General features: G+C 43.4%; 2 protein-coding genes across 3 annotated transcripts in view; one reads left to right on the top strand and one right to left on the bottom strand.

Moving 5' to 3' along the window:
- Positions 1-20,332, bottom strand: part of CSRP1 (cysteine and glycine rich protein 1) — a 178,309-nt gene that overhangs the window by 140,346 nt on the left and 17,631 nt on the right. The window contains exon 2 of the mRNA XM_077295382.1: positions 2,149-2,264. Within this exon, the coding sequence (XP_077151497.1) occupies positions 2,149-2,260 (112 nt within the window). The 5' untranslated portion in view covers positions 2,261-2,264. The remainder of the gene's footprint in view (positions 1-2,148; positions 2,265-20,332) is intronic.
- On the top strand, positions 10,772-16,114 carry LOC143818141 (uncharacterized). 2 transcript variants are annotated; one of them, XM_077299549.1, is made up of 6 exons: positions 10,772-11,333; positions 11,405-11,468; positions 13,404-13,444; positions 14,559-14,769; positions 14,851-15,007; positions 15,129-16,114. In XM_077299549.1, the coding sequence occupies exons 3-6, from the start codon at positions 13,421-13,423 to the stop codon at positions 15,175-15,177; spliced, it is 441 nt and encodes a 146-aa protein (XP_077155664.1). In that variant the 5' UTR covers positions 10,772-11,333; positions 11,405-11,468; positions 13,404-13,420; the 3' UTR covers positions 15,178-16,114. The 2 variants fall into 2 exon arrangements, with proteins under 2 accessions (XP_077155664.1, XP_077155665.1); XM_077299550.1 differs by lacking the exons at positions 10,772-11,333; positions 11,405-11,468 and adding an exon at positions 11,533-11,645 and having other exon boundaries at positions 14,851-15,156.

Raw genomic sequence — 20,332 nt, 5'->3', positions numbered from 1 at the left:
TATTATACTTTTCCTCTGACTATTCCTCTCCTTGTTTGGGCTTACAAATAGTGAGGTAAACTCACCAGATACTAAACCTGTGCACATGGCCTAATTGTTTCATAAGATCCATATGTACATTAGAAGCAATGAAAAGACTCTAAACATATAATGAATGGAATACGTTTGCGACAAATTTTGCAACTTTTCAAAAAGTCACAAATAGTAAATCAGGCCCAAACATCTGAAAACCTTAAACTCCACCTAAAGTTGCAAATCTGTTGAATTAAATTAAACTTAGAAAAGTTTGCAAATAGACAGATGAATTTAGCACAAACAAAAAAGGCACAAAACACTAAAAACTAGACCAAAAGATAGGAGAAAATGCAATAATGAATTGGACCTTGTTTTTGTTTTTTAAGACATCCAAGACACAGCATAACAGTGACTACCGGTGACGTCACTGAAGCTCAGCTCCTAGAGTTTCAGTCATTCACCAGTAGTTTACAGCCGGGAGTGGTCGCATTGGCAGCGCTCCCTGTTGTAAACCGTAAATTCCCCTAGATATGGATTACTGTGTGGGACTGACTGTACGCTGGACAGGTATGGATATATTGGTTGGTTTATTTTTTTAACTTTTTTTCAGGAGATCGAGGGCTTCACTTGGAATGGCAGACTAATAAAGATGGAAAAATGTGTATATTGTTTTATTTCATTAAAATACTTTTTTTCTTACTGTGTGGTGTGTTTGATTAACCCTTTAACAACTATAGGATTAGTAATGGATAGGTGTCTTATTGACACCTCTCCATTACTGAGCCGGCTTAATGTCATCTTACAATACGAAGGTGAAAATAACCTCTCATTAGCCCACTTGACACCGCTACAGGGCAAGTGGTAAGAATCGGGCAAAGCTCCAGAATTGGCGCATCTAATAGCTGCGCTTTTTCTGGGCAGCTGCGGGCTGCTTTTTTTAGGCTGGGGGGCCCATATCCCTTACCAGCCTGAGAATAGTAGCCTGCACCTGTGAGTTTTGCCGGGTTGGTTGTAAAATATAGGGGGGACCCCATGTCGTTTTTTTCTTTCATTCATTGTCTCCTGCTCGTGCTGCTCCCAGCACAGCAGGGGACAATGGATGAAAGCCACGCTCAGCATCACACGCAGGGGAACAGCGGCATACAGTAGCGCTGCTTCCCCCGCAGCTGTCCGTGCGCACGGAGGACAATGTATACTGTTCTCCGTGTGCGGCACATTTGGCGGGCCATGTGTCTGAGTAAAAACGGACATGTCTGCGTGTTTTGCACACGGACACACGGCCATTCATTTGAATTGGTCTACATGTGTCAGTGTCTCCGGTACATGAGAAAACTGTCAGTACACGTACCGGAGGCACTGACGTGTGAAACCGGCCTAATAAAGGTTCCTAAGCGACTGTGAGTGTTTATTGCGATTGCAAATCTGCTTCTTATCAATTAGCAATATTATAGTAATATTTCCTTGTAGATTGTAAGCTTGAGAGCAGGGACCTTACTCCTAATGTCACTGTTTAAATTGTCTTAAAGGGAACCTGTCACCCCCAAAATCGAAAATGAGGTAAGCCCACCGGCATCACGGGCTTATCTACAGCATTCTGTAATGCTGTAAATAAGCCCCTGATGTATCCTGAAAGATGAGAAAAAGAGGTTAGATTAAACTCACCCAGAGGCGGTCCCGCTGCGGTCCGGTCCCATGGGCTCTCTGACCTTTGTCGACGCCTGCGCACTGAAGTACTTTGCTCTGCCCTCAACAGGGCAGACAAAGTAAGCCTGCGCTGGAGCCGCAGCGTGAAGACAAGAAGAGGACGTCATCATAAGAAGATGGGAGGCCCCGCACCGGACCGCGACGCCTATCGCAGGGGGACCGCCCCTGGGTGAGTATAATCTAACCTCTTTTTCTCATCTTTCAGGATACATTGGGGGCTTATCTACAGCATTACAGAATGCTGTAGATAAGCCCCTAATGCCGGTGGGCTTAGCTCATCTTCGATTTTGGGGGTGACAGGTTCCCTTTAACTTGTATTGAATTTATTGTCCGTACATGTCCCCGCTTAATTGTAAAGTGCTGCGAAATATGTTGGTGTTATATAAATTAAAATTATAATAATTATTAATATAATAGAAGACAACTTACTGCACAAGAAGCACGATTTGTGGAAACTTCCACCTTCACATTGTACTTCCTCTGCAAAGTAGACAGATGTATTGCACACTGAACATTTCTTTCCTCCACCCCAGTTGGGCATTTTTCTGTAAGAAATATATTTGATAACATTGGTAACAGTGATAAAATGTTACTTAAATCTTGCATACAAACTTTCATACATACTGTTCCATTTGACAATTTAAGGAAAAAGTAAAAAAAAAAAAAAAAAAGATTTCTTACTATATAAAAGTAACCAAACACAAAAATATACATGTTTGCTGTAACCATACATATGAAAGCCAGTGTTAGCAGGATTATTACATACTTAAAAACTCCTTTTTGAATGGCCCTAATGTAATGTAAAGTTAATAAACAGTATGCTCACATCCTGTATGTTCAAACTTAGCACTTAGTCCCCTGTCAGTCTCCTGCTATCAACAGCTAGCAAGGGCAAGTAAAAAAGACCCTAGTGTTTATACAATGCTCTTCAATTCCTTACTTTGCTCTCTGGCTCTAAATGGGGGGCTTGATCTTGTGGGAGTTGCTTTGCCTGTGACAAATGTACTCATTGCATTGATTCCTCATTACATAAATTGCACAACCTAAGCTATACCATAATTCATGTCCATGTGGACTCACTGCACATACAGCAGTGTGAAAAAACGTTGGTCCCTTTCCTAATTTCCTATTCTTTTGAATGTTTGTCACACTTAAATATTTCAGATCACGGAATGAATGTAAATATTAGACAAAGATATAAGAAGTAAACACAAAAGGCAGTTTTTAAATTAAGGTCTTCTTTATTATTAAGGTAAAAATAAATCCAAACCTACAAGACCCTGTGTGAAAAGTGATTAGTTAATTGGGAAGTGTCTTTGGGAAGCTGAATTCAAATTCCCAAGCCACACCCAGGCCTGATTACTGCCAATCATGAAATCACTTAAATAGGACCTGCTTGACAAAGTAAAGAAGAGCAATTGATCTTCAAAAGCTAGACATCATGCCACGATCCAAAGACATTCTGGAACAAATGAGAAACAAAGCACCATCAGGTGGACCATCGGGTCGAAGAGAGGTGTTTCTATTGCGGCAGTCCCAAACATTTAATCTGCTCCTGTCCAGAAAAAACGTGAAGTCCATTGGGGAGGCTACCCTATGCAAGGATTACTTCTTTCCTCCCCTGACTCTATATCTGTTTCCTGTGGCAACATCGATTTCATTGAATTGGCTTATCTGGTCTCTGGTTTCATAGGAATTTTATTCAACAGGCCACAGTGGAGTAGTATTCCCATTCAATGTCTGCAGAATCCTTTGGTGGTATAATTTGTGAATGGGAGACCTCTTTCTGAGACCATGCTTTTAGTTACCGAGCCTGAGGAACTTCACGTAGGAATGCTATTGGAGAAGATTCCTCTCTATGTGCTGTCAGGTTTGTCTCATCCTCTTCTTGTCAGTCTGCCAAGGCTACGAACACATGAGCCTATCTTGGATTGAAAATCTGGAAAAGTTCCCCTTTGGAGTTAGGAGTGCTATAAGAGTTGTCTAGTTCTAATTCATCCTGCTCGACCTCCAGCTACTCCATTAAATTTATCTAGCTTGCCTTCTGCTTATTGGATGTATGCTGATGCCTTTGACAAAAAGGAAGTTGAGATGCTAACACCTCATAGGCCACACAACTACCCTATTGACCTTCTTCTTGGCTCTCCTCCACGAGGCCGAATCTACCCCCTGAATCAGGCTGAGACCCAAGCCATGTCCAAGAATATCAAAAAGAATATTGACGAGATTTATCCGGAAGTCTTCCTCCCTGGCTGGAGAATCTTCTTTGTAAAGAAAAAGGACAGGTCACTTTGACTCTGTATCGATTATAAGGGACTCAATCAGATGATGATCAAGAATAAATATCCTCTGCCCATCATTTCAGAGTTGTTTTATCTTCTCAAAGGCTCCAGAGTCTTCACGAAACTTGACCTACGGGGGGCATATAACTTGATCCGAATAATCCAGGAGGACAAATGGAAGACAGCCTTTAACACTTGTGATGGCCATTATAAGTATCATGTAATGCTGTTTGGGCTCTGTAATGCCCCCACAGTCTTCTAAGAACTGGTGAACGATAGCTTCCAGGACCTCCTCTTCATGTGCAAGGTAGTTTACTTGGACGATGTTTTGGTGTTTTTTTCTGGTCTGCTTACTCACAGGAAGGATGTTCACCAGGCCCTGCAGAAATTAAGGAAGGACCATCTGTACACCAAGTATGAGAAGTTCATCTTCTAGCAAACCTATTTTCCATTTTCTAGGGCATTAAATCTCTGAGACCGATCTGGATCTCGAGAAGGTGTCCACCATACTGAAGTCTCCCTGTCCTGATGGTCTGAAAGCTATCCAGTGGTTTCTCAGATTCACTAATTATTACCACCAGTACATTCTGCATTTCTCCTCTTGGACTGCTCCTATTTATGCCCTGACCTGCAAAGGGGTCAACCCTGAGGTATGGACTCCATATGCAGAGAACCTCTTTGTATCCTTAAAACAGGCCTTCTCCTCAGCTCCTGTGCTGCATCAACCAGACAATAATAAGCAATTATTTTTGGATTCTTCCTCTGAGGCCAGCTGTATAGTGACCTATGTTTTTTTTCCAAAATCTTATCAGTTTCTGAATGCAACTACTTGGTAGGCGATTGAGAACTGTTGGCAATAAAACTTGCGCTGGAGGAGTGATAATTTTTCCTTAAATGAGCGATGCATCTGGTGGTTATTTACTGTCTATATACCAGCTATTCCTGCCTCCACCTGCCATGCCAGTCTGTATACCAGCCATACCTACCTGTTCCTGGCATGCTAGTCTGTTTACCAACCGTGCCAGCATGTTCCTGCCATGCCAGTCTGTACAGCAGTCGTACCTAACTAAAACTGCTGTGTTTCCCAGTATTTCTGTTGTGACTGCCTGTACCTATCAAGTCCATCTAGTCTTGGCTGTTTCATCTGCTTGCCCCTTTGGGGGTCAGCTGCCGTGCATCCAAGGTCAGTCCTTAAGTAGCACCTGCCATCCATCTGAAGCTAAGTATAACCTCACCATAGATAGCAGATCCAATGTCAGGTTTTCACAGCTCATGAAGTGCCTAAACTGTGGAAATCCCTAACAAGTGAGCCCATTTTGGAAACTATACCCCTCGAGGAATTTATCTACAGGTGTGGTGAACACGCTGAATTCACAGATGCTTCAAACATTATTTATAACATTAAGCCATGAAAATTAAAATTAAGATTTTTCAAAACAAAAATGTTGCTTTAGTCCCAATTTTTCATTTTTACAAGGGTAACAGGAGAAAATAAATACAATACATTTTGTTGTGCATTTTCTCCTGAGTACAATAATGCTCCATATGTGGTGGAAATTTACTGTTTGGGGACATCGCAGTGCTCAAAAGGGAAAGAGCATCATTTTACTTTTAGCTCAAAAATGGCCTGTAATCCATTGAGGATGCCATGTCGAGTTTGCAGAGCCCCTGATGTGCCTGAACAGTGGAAACCCCCCACAAATGACACCATTTTAGAAACTGCACCTCTTGAAGAATTTAACTAGAGGTATAATGAGCATTTTTAACTTTCACACAATTCACGGAATTATATATCAGTGTGATGAGTAAATCAAAATTATGATTATTGCCACTAAAATGTTCTAATTTTTAATTTTCAAAAGGGAAAATAGGAGAAAACGAACAAGTTGTTACACAAATTCTCCTGAGTACACTGATTCCCCAAATGTGGTCAAAAACTACTTTTAAGGCACAATACAAAGCTCAGAAACGAAGGAGCGCCATATTACAGTGCAGATTTTCCTGTTATAGTTTGTGTGTGCCACATTGGTAGAGAATCTGAGGTGCCAGAACAGCAAAAAAAAAGTCATAAGTAACCCCATTTTAAAAATTACCTCTCATTGAATTCATGTAAATGTGCAGTGATCATTTTGACACCACAGGTGTGTCACAGAAATAAAGCAATAAAGGAAAAATAATTACATTTTTACTACAAAATGTTGTTTTAGCCCCAGATTTTACATTTTAACTTATGGAAATGGGTAAAAATGGAACCAAAATTTGTCACACAATTTATGCTGAACGTAGCAATACCCCATATGTGTCTGTCCAGTGCTGCTTAGCAACACAGCAAGACTTGCGAAGGAAAGAACACTATTTGACTCTTGGAGTACAGACAGAATCCCACCCTTAAGTGACCCCATTTTTTAAATTACACCCCTCTGAGAATTTATCTACAGGTACAGCAATCATTTTGCTTCCATTGGTATTTTACAGAAACAAGCATCAATGGATGTTGCTGAGTGAAAATTGCAAATCTGCCATCATAGCACCCAGTACATTGTAGAGCTCATTCATTGTAGTGCTCATAGATTGTACCCAGGTCATGCTTCTGGAGACACACATGCCGAAAATTAAGCGGGCTCTCCTCACTACAGTAATGCCAAACATGTGGATGCTAAATGTGGTTGAGGCACATTATGTGGCTTATAAGGAGGGGGGCATTTAGATTTGGGAGAGCAGAGTTTTCTATATTTCTTTTGGAGGAAGCCATTTAACTTTTATTCCACAGTTTTATACAGTAGATCAGGCCGTTCTGGGTGCAGAAATACCAAATATGTGTACTTTTTTGTTTTTACATTAATATATGCATTTATTGATGTAATTTTTTTTTCATTTTTTTGTTCTTGATTTAGTGATGTTGTAAACAATGCTTTTACAATCTTTTAAAACTTTTTTCATTTTTTACTTTTTTTCCTTGTCCTAGGATGGATCATCATCTTTTCCTGCCCTCATCACTGATCTAATACTCTGCAGTGCTTTTGCATTGCACGGAGGCGTGTCAGCTCCTGCTCTCGGCAGTAACTTATAGTCCACGTACACTCACTGGCCACTTTATTAGGTACACCTGTCCAACTTCTTGTTAACACTTAATTTCTAATCAGCCAATCACATGGCGGCAACTCAGTGCATTTAGGCATGTAGACATGGTCAAGACAATCTCCTGCAGTTCAAACCGAGCATCAGTATGGGGAAGAAAGGTGATTTGAGTGCCTTTGAACGTGGCATGGTTGTTGGTGCCAGAAGGGCTGGTCTGAGTATTTCAGAAACTGCTGATCTACTGGGATTTTCACGCACAACCATCTCTAGGGTTTACAGAGAATGGTCCGAAAAAGAAAAAAAATCCAGTGAGCGGCAGTTCTGTGGGCGGAAATGCCTTGTTGATGCCAGAGGTCAGAGGAGAATGGGCAGACTGGTTCGAGCTGATAGAAAGGCAACAGTGACTCAAATCGCCACCCGTTACAACCAAGGTAGGCCTAAGAGCATCTCTGAACGCACAGTGCGTCGAACTTTGAGGCAGATGGGCTACAGCAGCAGAAGACCACACCGGGTACCACTCCTTTCAGCTAAGAACAGGAAACTGAGGCTACAATTTGTACAAGCTCATCGAAATTGGACAGTAGAAGATTGGAAAAACGTTGCTTGGTCTGATGAGTCTCGATTTCTGCTGCGACATTCGGATGGTAGGGTCAGAATTTGGCGTAAACAACATGAAAGCATGGATCCATCCTGCCTTGTATGGAGCATCTTTGGGATGTGCAGCCGACAAATCTGCGGCAACTGTGTGATGCCATCATGTCAATATGGACCAAAATCTCTGAGGAATGCTTCCAGCACCTTGTTGAATCTATGCCACGAAGAATTGAGGCAGTTCTGAAGGCAAAAGGGGGTCCAACCCGTTACTAGCATGGTGTACCTAATAAAGTGGCCGGTGAGTGTATATAATAATGAAGGGGTTAAATAGGAGGGGATGTTACTGTGGCACCCCAGGAGTCTGGTTGCCACAGTGGCATTGCCTACCTCACAGGGGGGTGATGACATGCTTGGAAGCAAGAAGGGTTTCCCTGACCAGATGACACTTACTTCCAACAGTTTCCTGACTCCAGACCAAAAGGGGGAGCTCTAAACCCAGTTTCAGGGGAGCTTCTCTATTAGTTCTGGCCTGGAGGAGGAGTCCGTCAGTCAGAGTCTGGAACTGAGAGAGTCGGAGTGAAGAGAGGAGAGGTAAAAGAGAACCTGGGGGGTGGAGCTGTGACCAGGTTCACCCCAGAGTACAGCGCTAGAAGCCGGACGCCGGAGTCAGTGGCTGACAGGTACAATAGTCCCAGCAGCTAAATCCAGAGGGCAGGGGATTGCAGGTCTCCTGGCGCAGCAGACACCAGAAGGCATTGCAGCAGATCAGAGCCCGGAGCCACCATAATTGGCTTAAGCTGCCTGCCATACGGGCAAGTACTTCAGAACAATAAGGAACAGAGGACTGAGCATAGCTTTAGGCAATAAGGACGTCAGAGGACAGCGCAGTAAGGAGGCCTTGAAATCTGTCTGGCTTAAGGTAACGTTACACTAAATGACTTACCAACGATTACGACCAGCGATACGACCTGGCCGTGATCGTTGGTAAGTCGTTGTGTAGTCGCTGGGGAGCTGTCACACAAACAGCTCTCTCCAGAGACCAACGATCAGGGGAACGACTTCGGCATAGTTGAAACTGTCTTCAACGATGCCGAAGTCCCCCTGCAGCACCCGGGTAACCAGGGTAAATATCGGGTTACTAAGTGCAGGGCCGCACTTAGTAACCCGATATTTACCCTGGTTACCATTGTAAAAGTAAAAAAAAAAACCACCACATACTCACATTCTGATGTCTGTCACGTCCCCCGCCGGCATCCACAGGGTTAAAACTGCTTTCGGCAGGAGCGCTTGCTAATGCTGCGCTGCTGCCGAGAGCTTCCCTGCACTGAATGTGTCAGTGCCGGCAGTAACAGCTGTGACGTCACCGCTGTGCTCTGCTTTACGGCCAGAGCTGACAGTTCAGCAAGCTCTCGGCAGCAGCGCAGCATTAGCAAGCGCTCCTGCCGAAAGCAGTTTTAACCCTGTGGACGCCGGGGGACATGACAGACATCAGAATGTGAGTAGTGTTTTCTTTTTTAACTTTTACAATGGTAACCAGGGTAAATATTGGGTTACTAAGCGCGGCCCTGCACTTAGTAACCCGATGTTTACCCTGGTTACAAGTGAACACATCGCTGGATCGGCGTCACACACGCCGATCCAGCGGGTGATCAGCGACAAAATAAAGTTCTGGACTTCTAGCTCCGACCAGTGATATCACAGCAGGATCCTGATCGCTGCTGCGTGTCAAACACAACAAGATCGCTATCCAGGACGCTGCAACGTCACGGATCGCTGTCGTTCTCGTTGGAAAGTTGCTCAGTGTGAAGGTACCTTAAGTGAATCCTAAGTTGCTCCCAGGCTCCAGGGACCTCCATTGTCATCTGTAACTAGTGCTCCGGCCTGCACTTCATACCATGAGTAAAAGTGTGGAAACTGCACCCTTCTGTGTCCTCAGAGTTATTTACTGCACCATTCACCCTGCACTACATTCATCATCACCATCTTTAACATTATAAATGCCCTGGGACTAAGGCCTCTTTCACACTTCAGTCTTTTGGCATCAATCTGAAACCGCCATTTTCCTCAAATAGCGGATCCGCCATTTTTTTGGGCGGATCCACTATTTCCCCATAGACTTGCATTAGCGACGAATTGTGGAGGATGGTCATCCGTTCCATCTGCCATGTGACGGATCCGTCGAAATTTGGCGGACGTTGTCTAGACATTGGCGGTCATTGTAACATTTTTTGTCTGCGCCTAATTGACGGTTCGCGACGGATCCATCGCGGCCGCCATTTCATAGAATGGGTGCCTATGGGCGACGGATCCGTCGCGAACCGTCATTTGGCGGATCCGTCGCCCCAATCCGCTTTTTTCAATTGAGCATGCTCCAAAAAGTAGATACTTTGCCCAGACAACCCCAAAACTATATAAACAGGACAGGTGGGCCTCATTCCTCAATGTGCCATCAAGAGAGAACAAAGTGCCAGCCAGCAAGACAGACAGACCCTGCCAGCAAAACAGACCCTGCCAGCAAGACAGACTCTGCCAGCAGCCAGCAAGACCCTGCCAGAGACTGCCATGTGAGTACTGCCATCCAGCATGAGTTCTGCCAGTGTGTGTGTGTGTGTTTGTGTGTGTGTGTGTGTGCCCGCCTTGCATGTTTTTATTTTTCATACTGTGCTGGTATTTTGAATGGCTGTGCTGTGACATGTGTGTGGTGTGTGTGTATAAATGCCGTGTGATGTGTGTGTCCTGCATTTTTGTTATTTTTCATACATTAACATACTGTACTGGTATTTTGAATGGCTGTGCTGTGACATGTGTGTGGTGTGTGTGTATAAATGCCGTGTGATGTGTGTGTGCCCGACTGCCCACCTTGCTTGTTTTTATTTTTCATACTGTGCTGGTATTTTGAATGGCTGTACTGTAACATGTGTGTGGTGTGTGTGTATAAATGCCGTGTGATGTGTGTGTCCTGCATTTTTGTTATTTTTCATTCATTAACATACTGTACTGGTATTTAAAATAAAGAGCAGTGTAGCTCCTACTTTCAAAAAAAAAAAAAATTAATAAAAAAAAAAAATAGTAATAAAAATTCCACAAAACTGTCCGTAGTCTGGACAAGATTTCAAGATAAATCTAAAACCGGGTATACATGCTTTAAAGGTTCTATATACAAATGCGGAATGCAAACCATTGGTATAGAAAATGTTATCTGGTTATAGAAAATAGTAACTGTAGGGTAATCATAATTGACATGTTTGGGTATTGGTATTTTAACTTTGAATGAGGGAAATTCTTTATAAGGTTGATACTTTGTCTGTGGGGGAGAGTAGGTTTACCAGCATGTGCATGGCGCATATCAAGTTTTAAGTAGTTTTGGTGTTGCTTTCAAGGAATTTTGTTTTTTTTTGTGGGGGAGACAGGAGGTGGAGGGTTTGGCAGCTTGCGCATCAAGCATATCAAGTTAACACTCTTTTTTTTTTTTTGGTGTGGTAATAATTTTTTGTGGGGGGGGAATCAAAAAGTTGGCATACCAATACATAATCATTCTAATTAAAACTGCTTCTATCCTTTTGTATAGTAGCTTAGAACTCTCTTTATACTTGCAGATTCTAGGGACCAAGAGGGAACCAAGACAGACGCAGGCAGGCCCCCCAAGTTTTGAAAACAGATGTAAGTATAAAGTCCCGAAAGCTGCGTCTATCCTTTTGTATGGTAGCTTAGAACTCTCTTTATACTTGCAGATTCTAGGGACCAAGAGGGACCCAAGACAGACGCAGGCAGGCCCCCCAAGTTTTGAAAACAGATGTAAGTATAAAGTCCTGCGTCTATCCTTTTGTATAGTAGCTTAGAACTCTCTTTATACTTGCAGATTCTAGGGACCAAGAGGGACCCAAGACAGACGCAGGCAGGCCCCCCAAGTTTGAAACAGGAACCATAATGTCTTCTTCTGGGAGCCCCCCATCACATCGTCAGCCACCTAAGGTGTTTATATTTTTTCTTCATAAATTTTTTTTGGTACATCTCTGGTAACATATGTTTTTGAACCATACAGTTAGGTCCATATATATTTGGACAGAGACAACATTTTTCTCATTTTGGTTATAGACATTACCACAATTAATTTTAAACAAAACAATTCAGATGCAGTTTAAGTTCAGACTTTCAGCTTTCATTTGAGGGTATCCATATTAAAATTGGATGAAGAGTTTAGGAGTTTCAGCTCCTTAACCTGTGCCACCCTGTTTTTTAAAGGGACCAAAAGTAATTGGACAATTGACTCCAAGGCTATTTCATGGACAGTTGTGGGCAATCCCTTCATTATGTCATTCTCAACTAAGCAGATAAAAGGCCTGGAGTTGATTTGAGGTGTGGTGCTTGCATTTGGAAGGTTTTCCTATGAAGTAAACATGCGGTCAAAAGTGCTCTCCATGAAGGTGAAACAAGCCATTCTTAAGCTGTGAAAACAGAGAAAAAACCCATCCGAGAAATTGCTACAATATTAGGAGTGGCAAAATGTACAGTTTGGTACATCCTGAGAAGGAAATAAAGCACTGGTGATCTCATCAATGCAAAAAGACCTGGGCGCCCACGGAAGACAACAGTGGTGGATGATCGCAGAATAATCTCCATGGCGAAGAGAAACCCCTTCACAACAGCCAACCAAGTGACCAACACTCTCCCGGAGGTCGGCGTATCAATATCCAAATCTATCATAAAGAGAAGACTGCATGAAAGTAAATACAGAGGGTTCACTCCATGGTGCAAGCCACTCATAAGTGTCAAGAATAAAAAGGCTAGACTGGACTTTGCTAAAAAACATCTAAAAAAGCCAGCACAGTTCTGGAAGAACATTCTTTGGACAGATGAAACCAAGATCAACCTCTACCAGAATGATGGAAAGAGAAAAGTATGGCGAAGGCGTGGTACAGCTCATGATCCAAAGCATACCACATCATCTGTAAAACACGGCGGAGGCAGACGGCGGAGGCAGTGTGATGGCTTGGGCATGCATGGCTGCCAGTGGCACTGGGTCACTAGTGTTTATGGATGATGTGACACAGGACAGAAGCAGCCGAATGAATTCTGAGGTATTCAGAGCCACACTGTGTGCTCAGATCCAGCCAAATGCAGCCAAACTGATTGGTCGTCGTTTCATACTACAGATGGACAATGACCCAAAACATAAAGCCAAAGCAACCCAGGAGTTTATTAAAGCAAAGAAGTGGAATATTCTTGAAAGGCCAAGTCAGTCACCTGATCTCAACCCAATTGAGCATGCATTTCACTTGTTAAAGACTAAACTTCAGACAGAAAGGCCCACAAACAAACACCAACTGAAAACCACCGCAGTGAAGGCCTGGGAGAGCATCAAAAAGGAGGAAACACAGCGTCCTGGTGATGTCCATTAGTTCAAGTCTTCAGGCAGTCATTGCCAGCCAAGGGTTTTCAACCAAGTACTAGAAATGAACATTTTATTTAAAATTATTGAATCTGTCCAATTACTTTTGGTCCCTTTAAAAACAGGGTGGCACATGTTAAGGAGCTGAAACTCCTAAACCCTTCATCCAATTTTAATGTGGATACCCTCAAATGAAAGCTGAAAGTCTGAACTTCAACTGCATCTGAATTGTTTTGTTTAAAATTCATTGTGGTAATGTCTATAACCAAAATGAGAAAAATGTTGTCTCTGTCCAAATATATATGGACCTAACTGTATATGTATTTATTCTGTTTTCACAGGAAGCTGAAGTGGAGAAATGCAAGGAGCGGGAGCGCATAGTGTAAGTTTTGCAGAGACAGATCCTCACATACAACACACTACACCCAACACAAACATTCAGCACAGTGTTATGATCCTAGTGGCAAGGATCGCAGGTCGGACTAGCTAAGTAACTGAACAGACTACTAGCTCTGGGGAAGTGGTAACTAGATTGACCGCAACCTGATCCTATCCGCAAACAACTATAGGCAGCCGTGGAACGTTACCTAAAAATCCTAGACGTCTCGTCACGGCCTGAGAAACTGACTATTCCTGGAGGGAAAGTAAGTCCTCACTTGCCTCAGTGGAAGACCCCAAAGATATAGAATAGCCCCCCACAAATATTAACGGTGAGTTAAGGGGAAAGCACAAACGCAGAGATGAAATCAGATTTAGCAAATGAGGCCCGCTAATACTAGATAGCAGAAAATAGGAAGGAAACTGTGCGGTCAATAAAAAAAACCCTATTCAAAATATCCACGCAGAGATTGCTCGAGCCCCCGCACCAACTAACGGTGCGGGGGAAGCAACTCCGTACCCCAGAGCTTACCAGCAAAAAGAAATCACATGTTAGCAAGCTGGACTAGACTCCTCATACACAGAAATCATATTGCAGGCAGATGAGCAAAAAATATTCAAACAGAACTTAGCTTATCCTGAAGAGGCAGAAAACGAGATAATCAGGAGTAATCAGAATAGCACTGAATACATTGACAGCCGGCAACAAGTGGAAGTGAAGCAGAGCTAAATAGGAGCCTCCCTGGTGAATAACGAGGCAGCTGATCCAGCAGACCCGCAGGATAATAAACCAAACCACCAGGGGGAGCCAAAAAACCAAAGTCACATAATACCATCTGTGACCACAAGAGGGAGCCTGAAAACGGAGTTCACAACAGCACAGCACACACAATACATATGCCTCCATCCAAGCATATAATTTATTTATTTATTTATTTTTTTATTAGTCTTCACAATCCGGGGCTCGACCTAGAGTTCCTCAAAGCACCTCCCATAGTCATCGGAATGCTAATCGCGGCGGTCACCGAAGAATAAGTTCCTTTTTGGTTTGGTGTTCAGTAAATTTTAAAATTCATGTGGTATAATCTTTCCCTTTTTATTTTATTTTTTTCTTAAAGGCTTCACAGCGTGCTCCCGAACAGGCTGAGGAAGAGGAGGGGATAGATGTGGACACCCTCATCCAAGAGGTCCAAAATCAGGAGCCGCTGTGGAACATGGCGGACCGCCGCCATGCTGACCAGTTCGTCACCCGACGGCTATGGGATGAAGTGTGCAGTGCTGTTCTGGAGAACCGGGAGGAACTTGACGCTGGGGCCCAGGATTTAGCGCGTAAGTATTGACACTTCATTACCTTATGTTAGCATGATTTAATGTGTTGTATAGTAACCAATTTTTGCTTTATCTTTCCAGGTAACAGGGTTATCGTGCGGTGGCGGTCACTCAGGGATCGCTTCAAGAGGGAGTTTAACAAGGAGATGCAGGCCCCGAGTGGATCTAGAGGATGCAGGAGCAGGTATAAATATGCCAGAGCCCTGTCGTTCCTCCAGTCTACGCTGCTGAGCAGAAGGTAAATATTCAACAACACATGTTTTCAGTCAAACTGTTAAAATGTGTAACCTTCAATTTTTTTTGGCAGCAAGGGCAATTGTAATATCAAGATACAAAATTTTTTTTTTCTTCTTTAACAGCACTGTCTGCAGCACTCGGGAGCCTGCATCAGAGTTACACCCCTCTTGAGCGATCTCTCAGGAGTCCACCACCGGGGACCACGTCGACCCCTCTGTATCTGTACCTTCCCTTTTGTGTGATCCCTCGGCCCCATCCACCAGCACTGGAGCAGCAGGGCGGACTTCGTCACTTGAAGCTGCAGGTGATGAGTTAGAGTTCCCTTTACCCCACCCCTCTGACACTGCCGCAACATCTAGACCACCTTTGGGGTCAGGACGGCAGCACCAGAGAGGTCAGGAAAGGAGCGATGCGCCTGAGTTTTTGCATCTGAATGCAGCCTTCCAGAATGCCATCAAGCTTTTGGGTGAGCAAACATCTGCTGGGTACAATATGCTTAACAAAATCATACTTGAACTCAGCAGTCGTCTGGATAGGATGCATTCAGATGCAAACCAGTCACCAAGACACTGTTTTTTTTCAGTCGGTCCTCAGGCACATGGAAAATCTAACTCCTGACCTGAAGATGCATGTGATGCAAGGCTGCCACACTGCTCTAGCGCAGGCGATGTCCCAAGCCCCTCCACCTACCCTTCATGTTTCAACACCTTTCCCCTCTCAAGCCGCCGTCTATCCTCCTGTCCATCCTCCTCCCGTCCATCCTCCTCCCGTCCATCCTCCTCCCGTCCATCCTACTTCTACTCCTTCACCATTCCTTCCTTCCCCCCTCAGTATTTCCCAGTACCTACCTTCCCCTTTCCATTCTTCCCCTTTAACTTCACCATTCCCAATCCCACCAACACCTTCACCATACCTCCCACATTCCACATCTGTACCTCTACTCCCTGCCCAACCTCATGTTTTCACCTCCCATTCCACTTCTGTTCCTCCCCGTGATGTTCTGTCCCCCGCTATCGACGTGGTCCGCCCTGTCAGCCCCTCCGCTACTATCTCCATCCCAAATTATGAGAACTTGTAAACTTGTAAATAAATAAAGCTTTTTTTGGTTTAAAAACAATTTTATTGTCTTTCCTTTTTTTTTTTTAAACTGTATAAAAACCACCAAGGTTATGGTAAAAGTAACAGTAGAAAATGTGTAAAGGGGTACCGTTTCAAAACATACAATACTGCGAGGTTAAAGTACAAAAGGTTTTGTAAACAAAACAAAAAACATGGTATATTTACAAGTGTGAAAAAAATTTTTTTTTTACACCATTTCGTACTGCCAGTCAACTGATCCTTGAGGAGACATGAAGTAGTCTGCAAAATTGTCCCGCATTCTGGAGACTGCCACTGGACTGCGAAAACTTGTGTTGTGGTAATCCCGCAAGGTGGTTTCTGACACATTATCCTCCAGGGAAACATGTTCTTTGGATAATACAAAATTGTGAAGTACCACGCAAACCTTCACCACATCATCAACAGTCTCAGGCTGCAGTTTAATTGCAGTTAGTAGGATTCTCCATTTAGCAGTTAATATGCCAAAGGCACATTCCACAACTCTTCATGCTCTGGTTAAGCGATAATTAAAAATGTTCTTCCTCTGGGCCAGTCCACTACTTCCATAGGGTTTTATCAAGTGTGGTGAAAGCTGTAAGGCATCATCTCCAACGCACACAAATGGTAATGGTGGACCGGTGGTTCCAGGGAGAGGTCTAGGCGGTGGAAAGTCAAATGTCTCTCCATACAAACGACGCCCCATTGGTGTAGTTTTAAAAATCTGGGAGTCATTTGCGCGTCCATACGCACCGATATCCACAGCGATAAATTTGCAGTGTGCGTCGGCTATGGCCATCAATACAATTGAGAAGTACTATTTGTAGTTGTAAAATTCTGATCCAGAGCCATAAGGTTTGACAATCCTTATATGCTTCCCATCGACTGCTCTAACACAATTTGGGAACTGGCATATTTGTTCAAAATTGTGGGCAATCTCCAGCCACCTCTCCTGTGATGGCTCTGGGATGTATTCCGCTTGTAAGCAATCCCACAATGCCCGGCAGGTCTCTCTGATGATCCCTGAGATTGTGGATATCCCAAGCCTGAACTGGAAATGTAGGGATGAAAATGATTCTCCAGTTGCAAGGAATCTGTTAACAAAAGGAAAAGACAATAATTAATAAAAACTTCACAAAAACAACATTACAGTTCTAAGTCTGATGAATGAGAATCATTAAAAAAAAGAATAACTTACCGAATAGTCACCATCAGACGCTATGCTGGTGATATGGAGATGCGCATCTGGGTGTCTCGTCTCCGTATTGTATCTTCAACATGGCCCAGCAAAATTTCAAAATTTTCCGCTTTCATTCTTACATAGCTGAAAAATCTTTCAGGATTTTCCCTCAATTCAATGTACAGTGTGGAATAAACTCCACGGGTCATGTGTTGGGCTGTGATAGGATGGATCCACAGCCTTCTCTTCCGCCGCTGCTGCAGGATGCGTAGTCTTTCTTCCTCCTTGTCTCGAACGATGACTGCCAACCGATTAGCCTCAAAAGTGAAATCCGCACATATCTTCACAATATTCGCCAGCACCCCTTCTATCTTTGCCACTTTCTCTACAACCTTTCAAAGATGTGGTGTAAATACACTGTATATGTAGTTTCCCAGTAGTTTCCAGTAGCCAATCACATTGAGATCCTCCTTTTTTAAAAACGGATCCGTTAAAAAATGGTTACAACGGATGGAAAAATGGTCGCAACGGTTCTAACGGATCCGATTTTTTGACGCATCAGTGTAACTGATCCGTCAAAAAAACGGATCCGTTAGAACCGTTTTCTCAACAATTTTGACGGATCCGTCGATCCGTCACGATGTCGGAGCTGACTGACGCCAAACAACTGAAGTGTGAAAGAAGCCTAAGCTCTGCCTGTGGAGAGCTGTATCAACTCTGCTGCATCACCATCAGCCCCAGCGGTCTCTTTAAGCTGCGTTGGCCATCCCTAGCCAAGTACCACAGGTGGTGTCACAAATCATCTCTTATAAACTTTATTTCCCCTTTAATCAGCATTTTTCATTGGACATCCAGGGCCACGGACCGGGTCACTGCTGCCGTGACACATCCCTTTAAGAACCGGCCCGGTACTGAGTATCCCCACGGCCCTGGCGGGTGCTCTGTTACCAGTGTGATGTGTTATGGCCTCTTTGCTCTGACTGCAGAACTCTGTGTGATTATAATGGACACATCTGCAGGCTCATCTCAGGGCTTCAGCTTCCATCTCACAGGCAGACAGGGTTGCAATATTGTTACAATTCAGAAGAGCTCAGAGAGCTGCAACAAATGTGCTTGCAAGAAGACCAATTTAATTCCTCCTGTTCTATGTTAGCTACTTGTCTCACACTGGTAACTCGCCCTTTTGATTTAAAATAAACTCTGGAGACAGAGTCTCATGCAGATCAGCGTCCGGCCCATAGCCTGGCATAGCTCATATACATATAAGAAAACTGTGGATTTCTCTGGAATAAAACATCAGATTGCAGATATTAAGGTATCATTTCATTCAGCTTCTTATGACCTACATGCCCATACAGATGGCTTAGGAGGGTTGATCCCATTGAAAGATTCCATTTAAGGCTACGTTCACATTTGCGTTGTGCGCCGCAGCGTCGGCGACGCAGCGCACAACGCAAATGTGAACGCATGCACAACGCAGCGTTTTGTGACGAATGCGTCCACTTTTGCATGGTTTTGGGCGCAGAAAAAACTGCAACTTGCTGCGTCCTCTGCGCCCTGACGCATGCACCACAGCGACGCATGCGTCACAAAACGCAAGTGCAACGCATGTCCATGCGCCCCCATGTTAAATATAGGGGCGCATGATGCATGCGGCGACGCTGCAGCGCCCGAAGCTGCGGGGCCGAACGCAAATGTGAACATAGCCTAAGGCTGCATCTACAAGATAGCAGGCTCACTTTTGGTGAGGTGCAGACATGCGAGCCTCCCCATAATTATTTTCAAATATCACATCACTTGGTGTAGCACAGCAAAACAGGTGGGAATATCACAGCCACTATAAAAGATGAGGGGGAGGAAAGCAGTGGCGATTTTAGAGATTTACAGAATGGCCTAAATAAAGGTATGGTCTACTACTGCAGCATTGAATATCATATAAAATATGATTGGTATTCTGACTCTGTGAATAATATTACATAGATGCAAGTGATAATGTGCAGGACCTGAGGTGTACCATTCATAGCAGCAGACCATGTGGCTGCTAAGAGGTCCTTGAGCTATGTGAGCCCAGTGCTCAGCGGCATTGGCCCCCCATTTTATCCTTAGGAAGCAGATACCATTGCTCGCTCCCTGCTACACCATTCAACCTGTGCAGATGAGATTCAGCACAACAAGCATGATGATGCCACTAGATTATGCCTGCTGCGAAAGGCCTCAGTCCACACACTTCACATACCAGCACTGCAATCTTATATTCCTCCCAGCATATGCCCCATAGTCTGGAAGAATTAACATAAAGCAATAAAAGATGATTTTTACTGAGTAAGGCATCATCCAGGAGTCATACAGGTATGACTAATTTCAGCTGAATACAACCTGTATCCATATCAATAGCTGAAAACTCAAATGGGGTAACAGATTCCCTTTAAAGCTTGGACCTTGGAAAAATTTGAAAAACAGCTTTTGCATTGATTAACCCAAAAAACATCACAAGATACTCATAGTGACTCTTAGTTGTGTTAAATGCTGTGTTTACTGATCCGCTTCACTGACACATATAAGTTCCCCTGTGATCAAATTTGGTGAACCAGTAGGCTCTCAATAGCTGGTTATAGAAATCAGATATGAGTGGCAAAGTTTAATGGTCTTTTACAGTCCCCGGTACTCAACTAAACATTAAAAAAAAAAACATGTAACCACACCAAGTAATATAAATATAATTTTATTAAATAGGATTATGAGAATTACATCAGATATGGGGCCACAATTAGAGACAGGTCGACAGTATATATCATTGTAATAAAGATAACATACAAAATATCATATATATAAAGGAGATTGACCAAGGTATATATATATATATATACTTAGTGTAAACAGTGTAAAATAATACATCTCAAACATAACAAGTAAAAAAGCCATTGTAAATACACCGATAAAGAATAATAATGTTAGTGGAAATATATCACAGAAATAGCTGGCCCTACCTAGAAGAAGAGCCGCCACTCTGACGCACGTTGGGCCTGAACTTCTCTCAGGAAGCCCTTGAGA

The sequence above is a fragment of the Ranitomeya variabilis genome, chromosome 3 (genome assembly GCF_051348905.1).
Source record: "Ranitomeya variabilis isolate aRanVar5 chromosome 3, aRanVar5.hap1, whole genome shotgun sequence".
Taxonomy (NCBI): Eukaryota; Metazoa; Chordata; class Amphibia; order Anura; family Dendrobatidae; genus Ranitomeya; species Ranitomeya variabilis.
Note: the sequence above shows the minus strand (reverse complement) of the source record. Positions and strands in the feature narration are given on the sequence as shown.